The 20,214-nt window shown below is 36.2% G+C and overlaps 1 protein-coding gene across 10 annotated transcripts; it reads left to right on the top strand.

The window, feature by feature from the left end:
- The first annotated feature begins 1,056 nt into the window (after window positions 1–1,056).
- Window positions 1,057–16,752, top strand: LOC105059928 (uncharacterized). 10 transcript variants are annotated; one of them, XM_019855541.3, is made up of 12 exons: window positions 1,723–2,028; window positions 2,097–2,212; window positions 2,338–2,446; window positions 4,812–4,941; window positions 9,843–9,899; window positions 10,016–10,124; window positions 10,208–10,309; window positions 10,386–10,450; window positions 14,009–14,112; window positions 14,212–14,276; window positions 15,497–15,551; window positions 16,255–16,752. In XM_019855541.3, exons 1-12 carry the CDS (start codon window positions 1,758–1,760, stop codon window positions 16,413–16,415), a joined length of 1,344 nt encoding a protein of 447 aa, XP_019711100.2. In that variant the 5' UTR covers window positions 1,723–1,757; the 3' UTR covers window positions 16,416–16,752. The 10 variants fall into 10 exon arrangements, 9 of the variants coding, with proteins under 9 accessions (XP_019711101.2, XP_019711100.2, XP_073100170.1 ...); XM_010943444.3 differs by having other exon boundaries at window positions 1,746–2,028; window positions 2,097–2,196; window positions 4,853–4,941; XM_073244070.1 differs by having other exon boundaries at window positions 1,873–1,972.
- Window positions 16,753–20,214: the final 3,462 nt, after the last annotated feature.

Consider the following 20,214-nt stretch of genomic DNA (forward strand, 5'->3'; position numbering starts at 1 on the left):
GGTTAAAATGCTTGGAGAAAAATTTTAAAATTTTTTTGAGTTTTTCCTTTGGATTCCCTCCAACATACTGGTAGTGGTGGTGAGATGCAGAAGTTTGTGATAAAAATGATAGAGGTGGCCAAACAGTTAGAGTGGATCTTAGAACTGATTCTTTACTAGGGTTATAAGTCAACTAATTTATCATTGGGATGGTTATTCTAATGCACCATGCTGTTTTTGTTATAAGGGCAAGGGATGTTTAAATAGGGGACATCATTGATTTTAAAGCTCATCCAGGATGTTTTTTTTTTTGGTAGAAACATCCAGGATGTTTTTGAAGATTTGGTCAAAGGAATAATGGGTTATGAAAATATCTATAAAAATAGTGGTAGCTTGTATTTTTGTTTTGGAGACTAGTGGAAGCTGGCACAATTGGAGTTTTATTACTGGTGAAAAGCTTTATATTGATGGTAGTTCCACTTAATAAAATTAGTACGCCAAATACAAAATAACAAATAAATGAGTCGTTATTTGTTGCAATAGGATGGTGACGAAGATGTTGCAGCTTGGCAAACAAAGAGGGAGTTTTGTCCGGTCTCCATATGCTTTTAAGGATGATGGTTTATTTTGCATCACTCTCGATTCAAGTTTGGGGTGGTCAACAAAGATGGAATATGTCATTCTATCCAAAAAAAAAAAAAAAATGGAGTGTGTCATATTTGTAGAATTTCTTTGAATTTGGTGATCTGGATTCCTTTGATTGGTGGTTATTTGATAGAAACTATTTTGGAGTAGTGGATTTGTATTTATGTGGACTTTTCACGATAGCCGATGTTAAATGTTCTAAGGATACTCCTAGATTAGGAACTTTAGGGTGATTTTTAAGACCCACCTCTTCATGTGTTGGGCTTATCTGCCAATAGGTTTTTGACTGTTATTTCTCCGATTTCCTATGATTAGTCCCAAAGCCTACAATTGGTGTTCAATTTTGATATATAGTGATTCATGGCCTTTTGTAGAATATCATGGATTGAGCAATTTAGAAGACATGCCTTCAGAGAATCAGGTAAGTGCCACCTTAATCTTCTACTTATGAAAATAGTCTTTAAACTTGGATAATGATATATCCTTCAATTTGGATTATAAGTTGTAATTTGATTGTTCTTCAATATATTAAGGTAGGTTTCCTGCCAATATGGCAGGAAACTTTCCTCTTCCCTACTTTTGCCCTCTATGCTTTTTCCCATTATCTTTCATTTGCTTTGCCCTCATCATTAATATTGCAACTAGTTTGGATCAGTGACATGAGAAAAAGGTGTTTCACCATGCTAAGTTCTTTTAGATCTTCTTAGATATTGATATGTAGCCATCCATATTTTAGATCAAGCATCTATCATCCATTGAGAAAATGAAATAGATTGCTAGATCTCGTCTCCTACATTGCCGGAAGGTTAATGAGGGAGAACGAATAAATCTTTCTATATGTCTCCTTTTTTTTCTCTTCGTCCTCTTTCTTTATCCCTTCTCTCTTTTCCCATCACAGATTTGTTATCCCTGGTGCATTTGAGAGGATCTAATACTGGAACTTGGCATTGCATATTTTTCCTATTTCAAAACTATTTCATTTAAATGACCAATGAAAATGTTAACTAATAACCCTTGCTATATAATGACCATTATTACATTATCATAAGTAGTAATCATCTAACACGATAAAGGAATGGTAAATAGATCAAGAACTTATCCTAATTGATGAATTTCATGATACGAGAAAAAAAATGATGGGCGCACGTCAGGGATTTCAAAGAGAGCATCGAACGGGCACCCGCATAGAGATTTTATATGGAGCCCTTGTTGTGACCACTGGTAACTTTCTTCCGCCGCCCCCTCGCGGCCTCTCCAATCGCTATGTCCAGAGCAGGGACTCGGAGAGTCGAGACCCGACCAAATATATGTCCGATTTTTGCTACACAACAACAAGAGGAGAGAGAATGTCTGTCCCTCTCTTCCACCTCGCTCCCGATCTCATCGTCTCCAGGCTATGCTTCGGTCTCTCTCTCTCTCTCTCTCAATCCTCTGGGATTTGAGCTTCTAACGAGTATTCTTCCTTTCGTTAGGAACCATGACGTTTGGGGAGCAGAACTCACTGCCGCAGTCCTTTCGCCTTCTCGATGAGGCCTTCGAAGCGGGCGTCAACTTCTTCGACAGCGCTGAGATGTTGACCTCTCTCTCTGTCTCTCTCTCTCTCACCTTTCCTGTTCTTGGTTTGTTGTTTTAAGTCTTATTACTTTGTATGCTTGAAGCCTTTTCTTTTACGTAAAAAGAAAATTCTTTTTTTTTTTTTTGGGTGATGGAAAGGTATCCGGTGCCTCAGCGAAGAGCTACTCAGGGGTGGAGCGAGAAGTATCTAGGTCGTTGGATGAGAGAGCGGAAGATACCGCGCGACCGTGTCGTTGTGGCTACCAAGGTCCTTTCATGTTTGCCTTTTATCTTACTGTGTTTTCCCTTTTGTTCTATGAGTGGGTTGGATGGAGATTAATTATATGGATGCTTGTCCTAGTTACTGTTGGCTTTTCAAATTTATTTACCTGGCAATTATTAAGAAAAGGAAACAAAGATGAAAATAAGCAATTGATCTACAAAAGAAAGTGAATACTTTTATAGGCTCAATTTGGAAACTTGTTTGAGGGAGAGAGTGACACGCGGAGAGATTTTTCCTTTTTATACCCGTTCTTCCGCAAGTGACATAGATTTTATTTTATTTTTTTTTGCAGTGGAGATGGTATCCTCTGTAGTTATTACTTGAATCGCCACTGTACTGTTCGTTGTTATGTGCGAATGAGGGGGAAGAATATATTTGATGAAATGGATAAATATGACCTTGTGATTCCCCTTATTCTAGGGCCACTGCTTGCAAATGTTCTATACAAGGATTGGTTTTTAGAGGGAAACATTCTAGTTTCTGCTCTTTCTGGAGGTATACCTAAAATGATCAATATAACTGAGCTTACCAATATGCCTTCTACTATTGATTTGAGAGGACCTAACTTTGGTACTTGGTATTGTGTATTTCTTTAAATTATCTGTAAAGAAATAGAGGAAGGGACAGATTGGTAGTTATCCATCAATATTTATGTGCTAGCCATGGTGTATTAGATGTCAATTGTTAATGATTTCGCAGATAGATTCTTAGCTGATCCTCACCCATTAACAAACATCATTCTGTGTGCCATTTGGAAGCTAACCTTATCTGTGTGTGCCAGCTACATGTTGAGCAGGTCATAGGACTTATTTGCAACCTTTTGTTTTCCACAGGAAATAGCAGTCTTAACACCAACAACTAATGCTCTCTGAGTTGGTTGTAACTATTCCAACACAATTTTTTCGCATTTAGATAACTCTAAAAGTTGTGCCAGTTACAAACTTGTCTGCAAGCTATGCAACTTGTTGCATTTTTCATTTTTCTGACACATATGAGGTGTCATAGTATACAAGAATTTGTGCATACCCATGTATATGTAGATATCCATATTATTAATAGATAGCAGATGGCCATAATCTGTTATAGTTGGTTTCAGCATATAATAGATTCACATTGTCTTGGTATGCATAGAATGTTTTCTAAACAAAACTGTTGATAGAAATATACTGCAAGAAAATCATACAATAATCTAGAGAAATAATAATTATCCAAGTTTGTGAACTAAGTTCTGTTTTTTTGATACTGTAGACATTTTATATGTGCCTTCTCATAGGGATGTTTGTTCATAGAGAAGCACTGCCTGCTTTTTTTTAGCCTCTCCTTCTTATACTTATGTTGCTTTCTTCTTTGCTTCTATCTGCATTATAATGTGTATTTGGACGCTTTATCTTTTTTGTTTCTTATGTTTAAGATAGTTAATAGGTTGTGTGGAAAAGAATATGTTGAAGCCGATAAGTTGTAATGATAGAAATTCTAGATTTAAAGATGAATATGTAAGAGAAACCTTAGAGTAACCTAAAATGGATCCATTGGTGATCACCATTTGAAGCAGCTTTGACATGAGCAGCATAGGACATCGATGACCTCATTAGGGAAAATTCATAAAGCTGGCCCCAAATAGATAAGGCTTGTTTTTTGTGTTAAATATGTTTTAAGGATTAATGTTCCACCGGAACTTCTTGCATAGCGTAGTCTTTAAGCATTAATGCTCTATCATGCCTTCAGGAAGTAGAAACATTTTTTACATGCTATGTTCATTTTTCTTTTAGGATCACCTGACTAGTAGTTCTAATAGTTCCTGGAATATTGCTTCCATCTGGGATTATATTGTGTGTGTGTTTGTGTATATTATTGACTTGTCCTATTTAAAAATCATGGGTATCTAGGATTATGTATTTTGGCTAAGTTCAATCTGAGTTTGTTACTCTGAGATCATCATGTGTGCCTTATTCAACAGCATTGCCTGTTAACATGATATTGCCATCTCTTTTCCCCATCCAATTGTTGTACTGAGTCATCATGAACATGGACCTATCTAGCTTAATAAAGAACGAAGGAATACTATACAGGAATGTAGGAATATGAAACAGATTAGATGAGATGAAAGAGAAGTAGAATTTGCTCTGATGATGTGCCATTCTAGACACAAAAAATATATTTCTTGACTATTTATATAAATGTCCCCCAAAAAGTCTTATGGTCTGGCTTAATTATCGTTTGTTTTCCATTTCAGCCCATTATTCATGATGCTTCCTAAGAAAATTATACATTTAAAATGCAAGATGTATACAATATATGCTATTACTTTTTAAAAATCCCCTGCAGTTTTCTTACATATTTTTTATGCCAGATGCAACATTTATTGAAGTAACTGTACTGCTCCGCCCACAGGTTACTGGACCATCTGGCCAGATGACTTGGATTCGAGGGGGGCCTAAATCTTTGGATGCTAATAATATTTTAGAGGCCATTGATAACAGGTTCGATATTTATCATTATGTGCAGTTCTGTTTATTAGAAGTGTATTTTGGAATCATTAAATGATTTCTGGCATTTTTATATTTGGGCACCTTCTGTAGTCAGGAAAAAGGTATATCTGTGAGTCGACACCTACTGCTTTTATTTGTCTACAGAAGCCAATCATTTGGTTGGGAGTGGAAGAGCAAGTTACATTTTATAGTGATATGATTGGTTCGATCGGTGCATGCTTGTGCATTTGTGAGGGTTGGTTGCTGGAAAGGTGTTAATCAATACTTGGATATATATCAATACTAAGTTTCTTTCTTTTTTTTTTTTGTTTTTTGTTTTTTGTGTTTTTGAATTGAGAGGACCAAATGACATCCTCTCCCATCCTTGAACAGATCCTTTCACCGACCTTTTTGACAAGTAGAGGAATTGAAATAACTATCATCTTGCATTCCTACAAGGGATTTTAGTGGGCAAGCCTGGTCTATTACCAAGGCGGGGTTCGATACTCAATGGCTATAGTCCTCAAAAACAGCCCAAGCCATTCCTGCTATTATTTTAAATTGGCCAAGCCCATAACTAACCAATTCATGTTTTTGTGAGTGTATGGATGCATGTATGCACTTTGTAGAGCTTATGCTTATGCACACTTCATCATATTTTTAGGTTGGTTATGGCTGTAGACAAACCGAGGTTGGGATATAGACCAATATAGTCCAGAATAGTCTTGAGCCCGACAGATTGGACCTAGCCAAAAGACCTGAAGGAGGCCCAACCTATTGTGCCTTAACCTTCGTTGGCTTATAGCCTGCCTGACTTGATGGATTCCTCGGTACTATGATTCAGCGGATATTTCCAACCATATTACAAGTCTAAACTCTAAAGTGGATGTCTGACAACAATATTTGTCATATGATTGTTGCCTTGGAGAGGTGATAGTTAAATAGAATGCCGTCCAACTGGGCATCAATGTACATCCAAGTAGAATTAGACTAGACTCCGTAAGTGGTAACTCATGTCAATGTTGACCATAACAGTAATATAGATTCAGCTGTCTTTGACATGCCTGAACCTTTTAAATTAACACTTCATGATTTTATAGGAAACCTTTTGTCTTGTAATAGAATATGACAAGTTGGTTGAACTATAAAACAGTTTGTTAATTACTATACTAACCTTCAAGCTATACTCATATACATATCATAGATACCTCAACTTGCAAGCCTCGTCCCTCTGTTTGGTTTTAGCAAGATGCATGGGGCAGAGTCTAAATCTGGAGAGCAGTTTCAGGACCATTTTTCTACCTGAAGTTGGCCCTTTGTGAATTGGTGGAAGTTTCTTATTAAAGTATCAGAATGATGCAAGAACCACCTATCAGATTTTAAATACCAATCAGTGCAAGGAGAAATCTAATTTAGAGGTTATGTAGTTTAGGCTCATTCAACCATAGAGAAACTATTGAAGATTCTTTGGGATAAGGAAAGAATCTAGACAGGGAAGATTCTCCTTGACAAGTAAAGATGGGTGATTATCTTCTCAGCTCATACTGTAAGATGAGAACCTAATTAAGACATCATCCCCAAACACGATGCTAAAAATACACAGATATGCACATTAGCATCACTTTGTTTAAGATTTCAGGATCTTATTCTTTTTGGCATCTGTATTCATGTCGCCATGTGAGCTCTATAACTATGTCAGTTGTCAAATATATGGTAAGCCTGAGGGACTCTTAAAGGTGATACAGGGAGATAAGAGTTGATGCTTTTTAGTGGAGGTTTTCCTCTTGGTGATGGCATTAATTATTAATCATATGTGAAAACACTTCTACTTTGTTGCTCAGCCATTTTGATCATCGAATCACCATTAACAATTATAGAAGAGCTAGGATGTCATAGGCTATTAGTGGCACTAATTTCACCTTCCTATACCTTTACCATCAGCTAGACTTGATTATTTGCATATGCTGGCTTTTGCAATATCAGTTAATGGTCGAATAAATTTAACCTCACCTTTTATGCTGTATTAGATGTTGAAGTTGTACTCTCTGTTTATTTACATTGATCTCATAGCTATAGAAATATACTGAGTGCCGGATAAGGTCATTTGCACAACATGTAAATTAACCCCATGCTTATTATTTGGAATGAGATAGTTTAGTTCAACTTGCGATTTTTTGGGCCATTTCATAAAAGGCTTTGAGTGGCATCCTACTCCGATCAAACTTTTCTTGGTTACATGATTTAAAGACTAAAGAATTATCCTGTAGTAATCATCATGATGACTTATCTGTAAAAGTCTGCAAAAACATTGTTGGGTTTCTATCTTTTGCGGCCATGTTCCATGCCCACTTTTGGTGATAATATTTCGACCGTCCTAATTGATGAAATGTCTTTCTAGGATCCTTCCTTAAGCATCAATATATCAAGGTTTGTGCATTTAATAATTTACTGATGCTGTAGTCTTATGTGCCTCCGGTCATTCTTTCCAATATGAGTGGCTAACATTGACAAGGGCTGGTCGTATGGTTACAATATTCCAGGGCATCTATCTAATAAGAAAATTTTGTTCATTACATGTTTGAAGCATAATTTTTGCTGAATATTTTTCGCATGATATAATGATATAGTTGAAATCTTACTTTTTTATTTGCATGTCTTTTTTTTTTTGATGATATATCCTACAAAACAGAGATTCACGGGCAATAAGGCAGAAACATCATGGTTAAAACTTGATCACAGTGTTATTTGGAGTTCCTTGTCTATCTGTGTTTATTTTTGTATAATGAAGCTTAGATGCAAAAATTGAAATAAAGATCTCTTAATCATCAATTTTGACTCAAGACTAAATTCTTCTTATTCTGTTCAACTTATTTCTTTTTTCCTTTCCTCTATATAGTCAGGTGACCATTTCTGTTTCTACTCCAAACCAGCACAAAGTTTTAAAGTATTGTTCATCGAACTTCAACTAAAATGATAAAAGAAAACAAAATAGGCAAAGTCGGCAACTGGCGAAGTCGGCAACCCAGTTGCTGACTTAGCGCGATAAAACCCCCCAAAAAAGGCAAAATATGGGCGAACCCCTATTTCGCACTGGTAGGGCGAAGGCCCTCCTTCGGCTTCGAGCTCCCTCAGACCCCTCGGTGCGGGCTCATCAGCCATTGGAGACATTGCGGCGGCATCGCCGTCTGTTCGGAGGCTGTCGGAGGCCTTTGGACACCCGATAAGGACCTCCCCCTCTCTTTCCTTCCCTCTTTCACTCTTACCAAGCTTGGTAAGAGCTCGGATGGCCTCCGGCACTTGCCAGATGCCCTCTTCTTCTCTCTCTTCCTCTCTCTTTCTCTGCCCTATCGGTTCGGCCCAGCACGGACCCATACCAAACCATATTGCCGGGCAGCTAGCATAGGATCCGATTTCGGATTGGTGGTCCTTGTTTAAACCTTTAGTCTTTAACATTTACCAAGCAACCTCACCTATCAAAACTTCAACTAGTCTACTAATATCAGCCATTTAACAAGCCTTGTCCCAAACACATGTTATTGGGTATTATAAATCAATGTAAAACTCCATCAAATTTTCTGAATTTTGAAAGATTCAAATTTCATACTTTTTTGTGTTTGGATCTCCATTTGACGTATATCCTCTGAATTAACGCTAAATCCTTGATTAAGGCAACTACGGGAAAGAGGGGCTTAGCTTGAAATTTGGAAAGCTGGTTGGTGATAGGGAGATGTCCTTTATTGCTGACAAACTTTTAGGTCAGTTGACAAAAAAAGCGACCCTTCCAAAGTTCTCTATTTTTCTGTAAGAGCCTAGGCAAGGAGGGAAGTGATGCAGAACAAGATGCAGCTAGCAAGTACTATGATCAACTAGATCATGCCAAGCATCGAAAGAACTTGTGGATTCATAGGCAAATTTAGAGCTTTCAGCAGATTTTCTTATAAATTTTTCGTTATGGACAATGTCAAATTTTAGTCACATTTCCATATTTGTAATAGAATAATCCTAGCATGTTTTCTTATTATCGAGTCCTATTTTGAGTATGATTTTGCATTGGGTTTAATGCCCGAATTAATGTTAGGGTATCATGTCCTATAAACATGCATTTGATATATTATAAGGGATAGCCTTTGAGATATTGATAAAATTCTTCTTGTGAGAATTTCTTTCCCCAAGGGAAGTATTCTTCAATCTAGTTTTCTTCTATTTGCATATTGATCTTCAAAGAATAATCTCGTCGATCAAATCGCTGCTTCCTCCTTTTCTCACTACATCAGGAAGAGCTCAATTTGGTTCTTGGGAATGTATCCATCTTTAAAGCACGAAAACATTGGTGACCTAGGTGTCATGGGTTTGAAACATGAAAATAGCCTCTCTGCATAGAGGGGTAAAGCTGTGCACATCTGACCCTCCACCGACATTGCAATGGCGGGAGCCTTGACGCCTTTTTAGTCATCTCTAAAGCATGGTTATGAACCATAGTGAAAAATTGGAGCACAAAGCTGCAAAATAATAAGCTTTATGTTTAAAAAAATTAACAAAAGAAAAAACTGAAGTAGTTCACCACTAACAAATATGAAATAAAAAAAAATATAGTGCTGGCTTGCTGCAGTTGGATGCTATAATAGAAAGTCCATGGCTATGCTATGGAATTGTATAAATAATTGCTACATCGGAATGAAATTAATTAGTTTCTTTGATTGTTTAGATATTGATAAATCTTTCATGGCACACGTTTCAGTAGAACATATGTACTACTCCTGAAATAACTGTTGTGTACAGAAATTGTTTATATATTAATATAAAAGTGTGTCTGAAGAAAGATCTATTGTCAGATACTGAGAGATTAATTTCTGTATAGTACTCAAGGTTTAACCCAAAAGTTTTTGTTCTACTTTTCTTTTGACTTGATGCAGTTTGTTGAGACTGAGCTTAGATTACATTGACCTGTATCAGATACATTGGCCTGATCGGTATGTATGAATATGTTCTTTTTCTATGGGCAAATCTGCTGAATAATTGCTGAGTCAGATAAATATAATTTATTCAGTAAGGAACTTCTTTCTGAGGCTTTCCACTGCATTTTTAGTTATGTTCCAATGTTTGGAGAAACTGAATATGATCCAAGTCGACAGTATGCATCTGTGGCTATAGAGGAACAGCTTGGTGCTCTTGGAAAAGCTGTTGATGCTGGTAAGGTGTGCAATCATGGTGGGACATTGGTTGCCAGATTCTTTTAAGAGTACATGTAGTTTTATTTGGGAAGAAATCATGCTTGTAGATCAGATATATTGGTCTTAGCAATGAAACACCATATGGGGTGATGAAGTTCAATCGACTTGCTGAGAATATTCGGCTCAACAGTAACTTAGTATCCCTGCAGGTATGAGCCCATCTTGTTGTAGCTATGGACTGCCTTCCTATTTTTTTGGGATAATAATTGGCGACTTTTTTGCCAGAACTCTTACAACTTGCTTTGCCGAAATTTTGACTCTGCATTAGCTGAATGTTGCCACCATGAGAGGTAACCTATTGTTAGGTTCACTTATGCATAGCTATCTATCACTGAAATCCAGATTATGTTTGTTAGAAAGGAAAAGCTCAAAGGAATTTTTTTTTATTAATGAGATTCCATCTTTTTAAATATATGAAAAATAGGTACATAAGGAAAGAAGTACATACTTGAAAAGCAAGTGTATACCATGGTTAGAGATGTACTAAATATATCTTTTCTCTATAAGAACTTATTAAATAAGCATAATTTGAATACTCCTCCTCAAAGCTAGAGCATATATATATCAAATATGCCTAGCTTGCTACACATAGAGTTAAAAATACTAAAAGATAAAAACTTAGTCAAAATATTAGCTAAATGCTTGGATGATGGAGTGATTAGTGTTATGATGGTCTTGTTTATCATAGCATCTCTTTAAGGGTTTTCCAGATTTGTTTAGCCTTTTTCAAGAACGTGACACCAGTATTAACCTTTTCCTCCATGCTATTCAACAACCATGACATAACACAACGGTCACTAGTTAGCCAGTCATCATAGGTAGGATCTTTGGAATTTAGAGGATCTTCAGTCAGATATCGCATCTTTCATTGGGCATCAATAAATAGTTTGAACGATTGAGTTGACAAAAGGTAGTTAGTGCCATTGAGCTTTACTGTAGTCGCTATTAGATTCTTTGTTGCAGTGTCAGAACCGGAAGTCAGAGGTGTCGAGAGTTGTTTGTTGTCGTGATATAAGGATGTCATGGCAGTCAGAGAGGAGGACAGAAATAATTAGATAGCTTGATAGTAAAAGAGAGAAGGAAGGACACCTTTACATGGTAGCCAGAGAAATTACGGGCAATGTACCACTTTTGTGTTTAGTAGATAGCCAGAAAGATAGTTAAAGGATTTTTGCATGGTATAGGAAAGGAATCTATGTTGATTTGTTCAAGAACGATTGCTTCTCGGAATGCATAGAAGGTCCCTTAGTCAATCTTGTAGAATCACACAGATTTCAGCAAACAACAAACAGAAGCATGAATCAGACCTCCAAGATGGCAAAGGATGGACTGCTGTAGTGTGAACGGATTGATTTCAGGACTAAAGTAGTAAGGATCCACCAAGGACAAAAATCCAACGTCTTAAGCGGCGGATAGAGTCTAGCAAGAATTAGAGGCAACTGTTGCCAGAGATCTCTAACAGTGGAGGAAGAAGGCTGACGAGGAGATGGGAAGTGGTCGCGGCGGTGGTTTAAAAGGCTTTGAGAAGAGAGGAGGCAGGTAGGATTTTTTGAGAAGGGAGTTGGAATGTTGGTGAAAGGAGGGGTTGCGACTTGGGTTGCTACGGCTAGGGGTGATGTGGGAGGGCTGCTGCGGCTAGGAAGGGCTGCTGCGGCTTGTTGTGGAAGGAGGGGCAGCGAAGGTCTAGGGTTGTGGAGAGGGCGGCAACCTACTTTAATACCAAGTTAGAAAGAAAAAGCTCAAAGAAATTTTTTTTCATTAGTGAGATGCCATCTCTTTAAATAGATGAGAAATAGGTACATAAGGAAAGAATTACATGCTTGAAAAGCAAGTACATACTATGTTTAGAGGTATACTAAGTTTAGAGACATACTAAATATGTCCTTCCTATATAAGGACTTATTAGATCAGCATAATTCTAACAATGTTCTCTTTGAAATTTATAAGCTTCTGTAGTGTTTTGCCTTTACATTTTAACATAGTGCAAAAGATAGATTTCTTGCATTTTGATTTGGGTGATGATTTTAACTTATTTCCTCTTGATGATCATAAGATGATTTGAGTTTGATCTTATGCTTTAGGCTTATGATGAACTTGGACTATAAGGAATGATACCCCATTTTAATTGCCTACTTTTGAATTCATTATTTAGCACTAGCAGTTGCATGTGCAATACATGAGGTCAGCCTATGGGAAAGGAGTGGCAATTATAAACATGTAATAAAAGTGGGGGCCGCTTGGGGTTGGAGTTATGGAGAGCTTACAACAGAAATGTGGCATGATTTTTTTCATCATTGTGACTTTAGAGGCCATTAAATGCAATATTTAAACATGTAGAGTTGATGGAAGAAAAAAGAATGTAATGTGATATTTTTATCCCTTAAATGGGTCATCTGATCATCTCTCCATACAAATAAGGAACAAAGTTTGTGGGAATCTAGATGGCCTGATTTGCACCTGATGTGAACCACTTTTTTGTTAAAGACTTGGTCCAAAACATGACCCATTTACTCAGTAGCTTATGTCACCTTAGGACCAATATTTGTATTGAATCTATATTTATCGTGTAGATGCAACAGTTAATTTGCAAGAGTGCAGCCATCTTGGGTTAGTTATTTGTGCCAATAATCTCCCTATCACATAGCATGATTTATTATTTACCCTATTTCACCTTTTGTAGTTTTATACATGCTTAGAGAGAGATGCAATCAAATTTATTCTCAACCTCATGCATAGTGGGGCCGAAGTGTGACATGACTCATCTTATGAAATATCTAGAAACTCCCAAATCCTATGTAATATTTTTGCTTTACTATGTAAAGTAAAGATGTAACTGGGTTTATGTGCTTTATGAAAATTTCTTCAAACACATGCCTTATGTCATCCTCTAAACCACGATACCAACACCTAGACCAGTGAAGTTGATCGTTATTATCCTTCCATGCTATGGGATCATGACTTTGAGAGATTGTCCCCCAACATCTTCATCAAAATGCTCCTCATATCCTTATCAATCATTTATCACTATATCCAGTTGGGAAGTTTTCCACAGGGTTTTGGAGGGGGGGGTGGGGAAGTTGACAGAATTTGTGGATGTTGCAACTTCAGGTGTCTGGTGAGATTGCAATGCCAGGGGCCAAGGAGGAGAGCCAAGGGAAAGACATGTGAGTGAGCAGGAGTTGTCCCTATAAGAGATCAGATTCTGATCATAGTGGTTGTGATTGGCTGATATTAGCCTTCATGATTAGGATTCCAAGAAGACTCCTTGTGAGGCATTGTGGGTGTAAAAGTTAGAAATGTCACATGATAAAAATCTTTTAGCATATAGAGTAATAGGTACAAATTTTTTATTTCCTTATTAAATTAATGAATAAATATGTCACCTTTTGGTTTAATAAACATGAAGATCTTTCGGATATGAAAAATATTAATGAAGAGAAAAATGAAAAATATATTTTAACATCTTAAGATTTTGGCTAATATAAATTCTATGGAATAAATGTATCACTATGCTAAACATCGAAACATATGAGTAGCAACACTAAGAGAGTCAAGCAGATGCCGTGTAACATGGCATAAAAGCATTGCTGTTTAGTTGTACTTTATAATATTAATCTGCTGAATACAAAAATCTAGGTGTCAACGCTCGTTTCCTTGGATAGAAATAAAATATGACTATAATAATCATCATCATCTTCTTCAAATTGAGCATGCGAATCGATGAATATATCATTTACTTATCTTTTAGGCTTATGTATTGGCATTCCCTGTTGTCTAATGATATTGAATATTACCTTATTATGCATACAAACTTGGCCAAACATCTCATTTGAATGAAAACTTTTCAGAATTAGCTTGTTGGCTTACAGTCCAATGGCAATGGGCATACTATCTGGGAAGTATTACTCTCTTGGTGGGGGTCCATCAGATGCACGATTGAATCTATTCCGAGGTTGAAGACATGATCTGTAAATTTTTAATAGCTAACATTGGAATTTTTTTTGTTCATTAGTTCTCACTCTTGTTGATTTTTCTTCTTTTTTCCTTGTAGGAAGATATTCTGAAGGTGAATCTAGATATAATCTTTCCAATCCCATATTGAAATCAGCTGTTCAGGTTAGCATGTTATGTGCATCAATTGAGTTCTGAGTTTTTCAAGATCACCAAAAGATTGCTTGTTAAAGAATGGAAACCAACTTACTTCTTTACTGGTGGATTTAAAAAAATGCTGATTTGCTCTTCTGTCTTTCTAATGGTTCTGTTTCACAGTTAATTTGGTTGATCCTTGCTTCTTTTAGCTCCTTTATTGCCTGAGCCTCTGTATCTGATATGAAGTCTCTTCCATCCACACAGAAGATACAGATCTCTTAGTTTATTACATGCTAGTATATATCATGAAATCTGGAGACAACATTAAGAATGTGGTGATGATGTTAATTTTATGGGTCACAGGAGACAAAATTCCCCCAAAGACAGAAGTTAAGAATGTCAGAAACCTTGCAGGCTTATGGTCTGGAAGACTTTAACTATACTAGTAATGTACTGAGCTGGTTATTCCAGTTATAGTTTTAGTTATTAACATAAGCAATCCAAAGGTACTGAAGCGGATTCACTAATATAAGTTCTTTTTAATACATTATAAATTCTTCAATTTCCATGCTTGTAGGCTTGATATCAGTATCATGTTCTGAGATTTGTCAGTTTAAAGTATTCAGAATCCTTAAGATTCCACTACACTCTTTTTTTTATAATTGAAAAGACGGTTCACATGTCTGTTGAATCATGAAGTTTTCATTTATGTACATTCCTATAGCCTGGATTCACATCCCTACCATGTCCGATAGACTGCCTTTAAAGCAGACTGGCTTCTGACTTGATGCTGGTATGTTTTATCTGAAAACAATTGCCGTATCACTGTAATGCTGGTCACTTTGAGTATCAGTATGTGTCAAGTGCTGTTTGCAAGAAAGGTTTCTGTTGGTCTTAACAGGATGGCTGGGCTTGACCCTAATAAGTTCACTTCTTTAGTGAATTGAGGCTTATACCAATGGTCACAACTCACAACCCTTTGTTTAGCAACCAGAGGTTTTGGGTTCGAGCCTTTGATGATACATTCCAAGTATTCAAACTCGGGTGTTATGGTGTGGGTGACTCTCCCTCCCTTTCACTAAGAAAAATTGACCTCTTTGGTTCTTTTGTATGCTTAATTAGGTTGCACTTACAACAAAAGTGGCATATTGGTTAACCTGCCTATTGTCAAACTGTCTACTTGCAATATCTTCAATGTGATGCTTTCGGAGTTCTTGTTTTCATGAATTGGCCTTGTAATTTTGCAGGAATATGCGGATATTGCCGTAAAGTATGGTCTCTCTCCTGCATCTCTTTCAATTGGTACGATCAGTGACTATTGCTTGCTGGATTATGGTCAACGGTTAAATGCAATATCTCTATATGTTATGTTTTTTCTTGTTGTGAGATGACATGGCTTTCCTTCTGTCAGAGTTCTGAAACAATCTCATCCCTTATTCACATGAGACCTTTGGAGACTGATATTGCAGAAGTTCATGATAACCTAGCATATTGATCATAATCAATTGGAAAAAACAGATGCATTATAGGAGAATAATATCCTATGCACCTATAGAAAAGGTTCCATAGTTGAACTGTGGAAATTGAGCAGCAAAATTTATATTTGACTGTATGCAAGACGAGAAAATGCTGCTCAAAACAATCAAATTTGTATCTTAAGTAGGCCACCATCTCATCTGCGACCCATGTATCCTGATGCATGGATCCCCTCTCCTCCTTCCCACTTTTCTACTACTTTCAGTTTTCATATCATATGAATATTCCAGCTTTTTTGGTATGAATCCAACGTACGATTAGATGCCAGAATGCACAAGAAAAATGGAAAGTAGTTGAAGAGTCTTAATTTCAGCCTGTAAGAAGGGTACTGTGTGAGTACATAATTCAACTTGTCCCTAGTTGTCTCTGTTACCAGTCAAATGCTGTATGAACAGTGTTAGCAGATTGCCGGCATTCGTTTAAATTCTATTCTCACTCAGGTTTCCCTTTTGTGTGTCCTCTTTGGCAGCATTTGTCTTGAAGCACCCTCTTGTTGCAAGTGCTCTTTTTGGGGCAACTAAAGCATGGCAGCTAAGGGAAGTTCTTCAAGCTTCTAAGATCCATCTCACAATGGAAATAATTGCAGAGATCAACAAGGTTCATGCAAGATATCCTAATCCTTGCCCTTAATCAGATTGCAGTTTCTTTTCCCCCTTTCCTTTTCCTTTTCATCCCTAGGAGTTTCGCAATTCCTCTTCAGCGCTATGGATTTTGTTTGTGAGAAAGCCTAGGTCAGTTTTATACACCATTCTTGTTCCTTTCATTCATGTATAGCATAGTAGGTCTAGTAAATGGTATGGTGTCATTGTAATAAATTTTACAGCTCATGTTGGAAAACATGCTAGTGAGTTGGCAATTGGCATGTAAACCATAAATAGAGAAAGGGAATTGCAAGGAACTATCTTTTTTTTTCCCTTCCTTTTTAATGATTTAAGAGATGGCAAATATCACAAATCTTTATGCGCTCTGTAATTATTCTTTACTTTTTCATATTGGGATGGATTTAAGTTTTTGCCTTTAAAACTAGCTGTCTTTGATCATCATCTAATTGATAAGAACAGAAGGGCCTAAACTAGTTTCGGCGGTATGATGACTAGATTCCATCGTAAGAGGACTGTTTTGAATCAATGTAGAAGAATCAAGAGAAACATGGAATTGCATTACATGTTATATTATTAATTAAGATAGGTCTTGTTTAAGGCTGCTATTCTATTCTTTGTATTCTAGCTCTCTTAATATGCTTTTATGACATAGCAATGCCTTGGATGTTATAATCTCCGCATATTCTACTTCTGGTTATTTTGAATTAAACATCTCTTATGTAAATTCATCTCCATACTGTTGGGATGGCAGGCGCCTTTGCTCATGTAGTTTGTTCCTCTATTCTTCTTTTTGGTGCTCTTTCCTTTTTTTTTTTGTTTTCTTTGGTGCGTTGATTGAAACCTGTAAAACCTTGAGGATTGGCAATGTATAAGCACACTAAATCCCCAGGGTAATACCGATGAGGGGATGAAAGCTTAGCAAATCTGTATTGGACAATTGTTCTATGATAGCACCTGTTTTTGTTGAGATTTTGTGATTTTGAAATGTCCCAAAGCCTTGAGTATTAAGTATAAACTTAACTCCCACTTGTAAACATTTTAAATTGCTGAGTCTAAATACTGGTTTCTCATATATGTCAATTTAGATTTTCTAGTCATACAAAGAGCACTTGAACATAGCTTTTATCTATTATAATCTCAGAAAAAACATAATTTATTAGCGAATATTGCAAACGGCAAGTGAACCTGGCACTAGAAAGGTTCTACAATCAGGGATTTACTACAGGTGCGCTCCGCTGGGCGTTGATCAAGGCACAAACTGTTCTCAGACATGTTACTTGAATTTGTTTGCAATTTTGCCTGGGTCATACTTTGAACCTTATCGAACTGCATAGCTGAGATGTTTCCACATCCGTTGCTACTAACGCAACCTCAGCTTACAAAGTTGTTCTCAGTCATGTAATCATATTTAGGATGTGTTTGGTTTGCAATATGAATTGAAATGGGAATTAAAATGATCATTTCCTTTAAGACATTTGGTTCATAATCGGAATTTGAATGGATTTGAATACTATAGGAGAGTAGAGATTAGATTTTGAAGTCGGAGATATTTTCATTTTCTTTTCAAATTAGAATGGGAATGAGATTAATCTTAACCAAATAGTCTGAATGTGAGTTATTTATTTTTATTTTTATTTTAGAATTTAATTTCTAGCAACCAAATATGCTTTAGGTGATGCTTTTACATTGTCACCTTCAAGATTACATTAGAAATAACCAACAAAGAAAATATGGTGAGATTAGCCTATGAGCAAAATTTAGTATTCTGATTCAATGAAAGAAAAGGGCTTAGAAAGAAATTGTATATTACATTTTCCATCTATCTTCCTTAGCAAACTCTCTCATTTTAAAAGCATAAAATTAAGATAAAACCCAAAACAAGAAAATGCATGGCTAATGTACGACAATCCTCCAAGTTTTAGCTACCTTTGGCTCTTAAGTGCATGTATGCAATATTTTTAAAATAGGGTTTTCCTAGTTAATTGATTGTGCATGCCACTTGCCACCAGCAACTGTTCCACTTTAGTAGTTTAGTAAATATAAAAGCATTTTGATTAAGAAGTAATAGAGAGATCTTTGATGATCTTAAGGGGGAAAAACAACTTTTGAGAGCAGAAAATCAAGAAAAAAAAAAGGGGAAAGAACAGGAAGTGAACAAAAAAATATTTGATAAAAATAGGGAAGATATTTTTGATAATCTTAGAAAATAATGGTAGGAAACTCTCTGATGTCAAAAGCATGAAATGAAGAGGAAAAAAAAATGAAAACAGGAAGAAATAGAGGCTAAGGCTAATTATTGAAATCTAAAATAGATCATTTTTTATAAAAAGATTGGGTTTTCTTAAAGGGATGCTAAGCGCGTCTCACACGCGAACAATGGAGTAACTAACGGGTCCCCCTCCAGCCCCGAGATCAATGAATGATCAATGGTAGCGTGCCTCGATCGCGGGATGGTGGATAAGAGTAAGCTTTTTTACGTATAGAATGAAATTTTTTTCGTTCCTCGTGATGTGGGACTAAACTTCGCCATTCTATTTCTAAAAACTAGTGCTTTATCTAATGGAAGTTTTAAATTTCCAAGTTCATTTGCTCCAATGATTGGACGAGTACTCTCTTTCTCTGGGTCCCTCAAAGCCGCGGCCGCCCTCCTTTCCTCTCCCAAAGCCACCTCAACGCCCTCCACAGCCCCATTATCAAGCCCGACTTCTCCTGCTTCACCATCCTCATGATCAATCTTGTTGTTCCCCCCCTCAAGTGCAGCCCCTTGGCCCACGCCCAGACCTTGTTTGATGATTTGCCCCATTGGGACATTGTCGCTTGGGCCTCATCGTCGGCCAGCCCGCCACTGCCGATTCCACGAATCCGAATGCGAATTTGGATATCTATTTATAGATACTGATTTTAAATATTTTTTCAATCTAAATAAGTATCTGATAAAAAATATAATAGAATAAATTGTATAGCCCAGAATTTAAGCCAACATTCCGGGGTTTGAATGGCAAGCTTTGACCACCGATGTACAACATGATTATTGTTTGATATAAGTAGTTTGTTTATTGATCCTTAAGTATCATTTGATGCATGTTGCATATTTTTCATATTTTTTCTCTTTCATAAAAAATGAATATATTTTTTTTTATGTTTTATGATATTTTCAAAGCTTTTTTGTTTAAAATATCGCTATTAATTCTTCTATATATTTTCTATATATCTATATAATTTTTCTTACAAGCTCTTTGAAAATAGACAATTCATGATCTAGATCCTTAACAAGGTTGATCTTTGTGTATGTTTAACAACCATGCTTTAAATCCTTTGTTATATGAAATCATATGTAATCTATAGGTGAATTTCATTTATGTCCTTTATATTTATATAAATTAGTAGTTCTACTAAAAATTTGATTTATATCCAAGATTATCTGACTTAAGATAATCAAAATATGGATAAAAATAATATTCAATATATATCCGTATCTATTTAAGATGACTATAGATACACTTAACTTTAAATTGTATCCGTATCCATTTAGAACAAATATGGATACTAATGTTGAAATCTATTTAACATCAATATTCGTATACATCTTTGTTGAAAAATATGGGTATAAATATGGATAAATCACTTTCCAATCTACAGCCCATTCATTTTTAGCCCTAGCTTATAGGCTGTCTTATGTATGCACTTTATCTTTTTTAGGAGAAGACAATCATTTGGAACTTTAGCATCATTGGATCCTTTCATTTACTTTTGCTAAGATGGCATCATTATTCATTATTTAACTTTTTGTTCGGCTCTAGGAGGGCCTATTCCCCACCTTTCCTAAT

The sequence above is a fragment of the Elaeis guineensis genome, chromosome 10, assembly GCF_000442705.2.
Source record: "Elaeis guineensis isolate ETL-2024a chromosome 10, EG11, whole genome shotgun sequence".
Classification (NCBI taxonomy): domain Eukaryota; kingdom Viridiplantae; phylum Streptophyta; class Magnoliopsida; order Arecales; family Arecaceae; genus Elaeis; species Elaeis guineensis.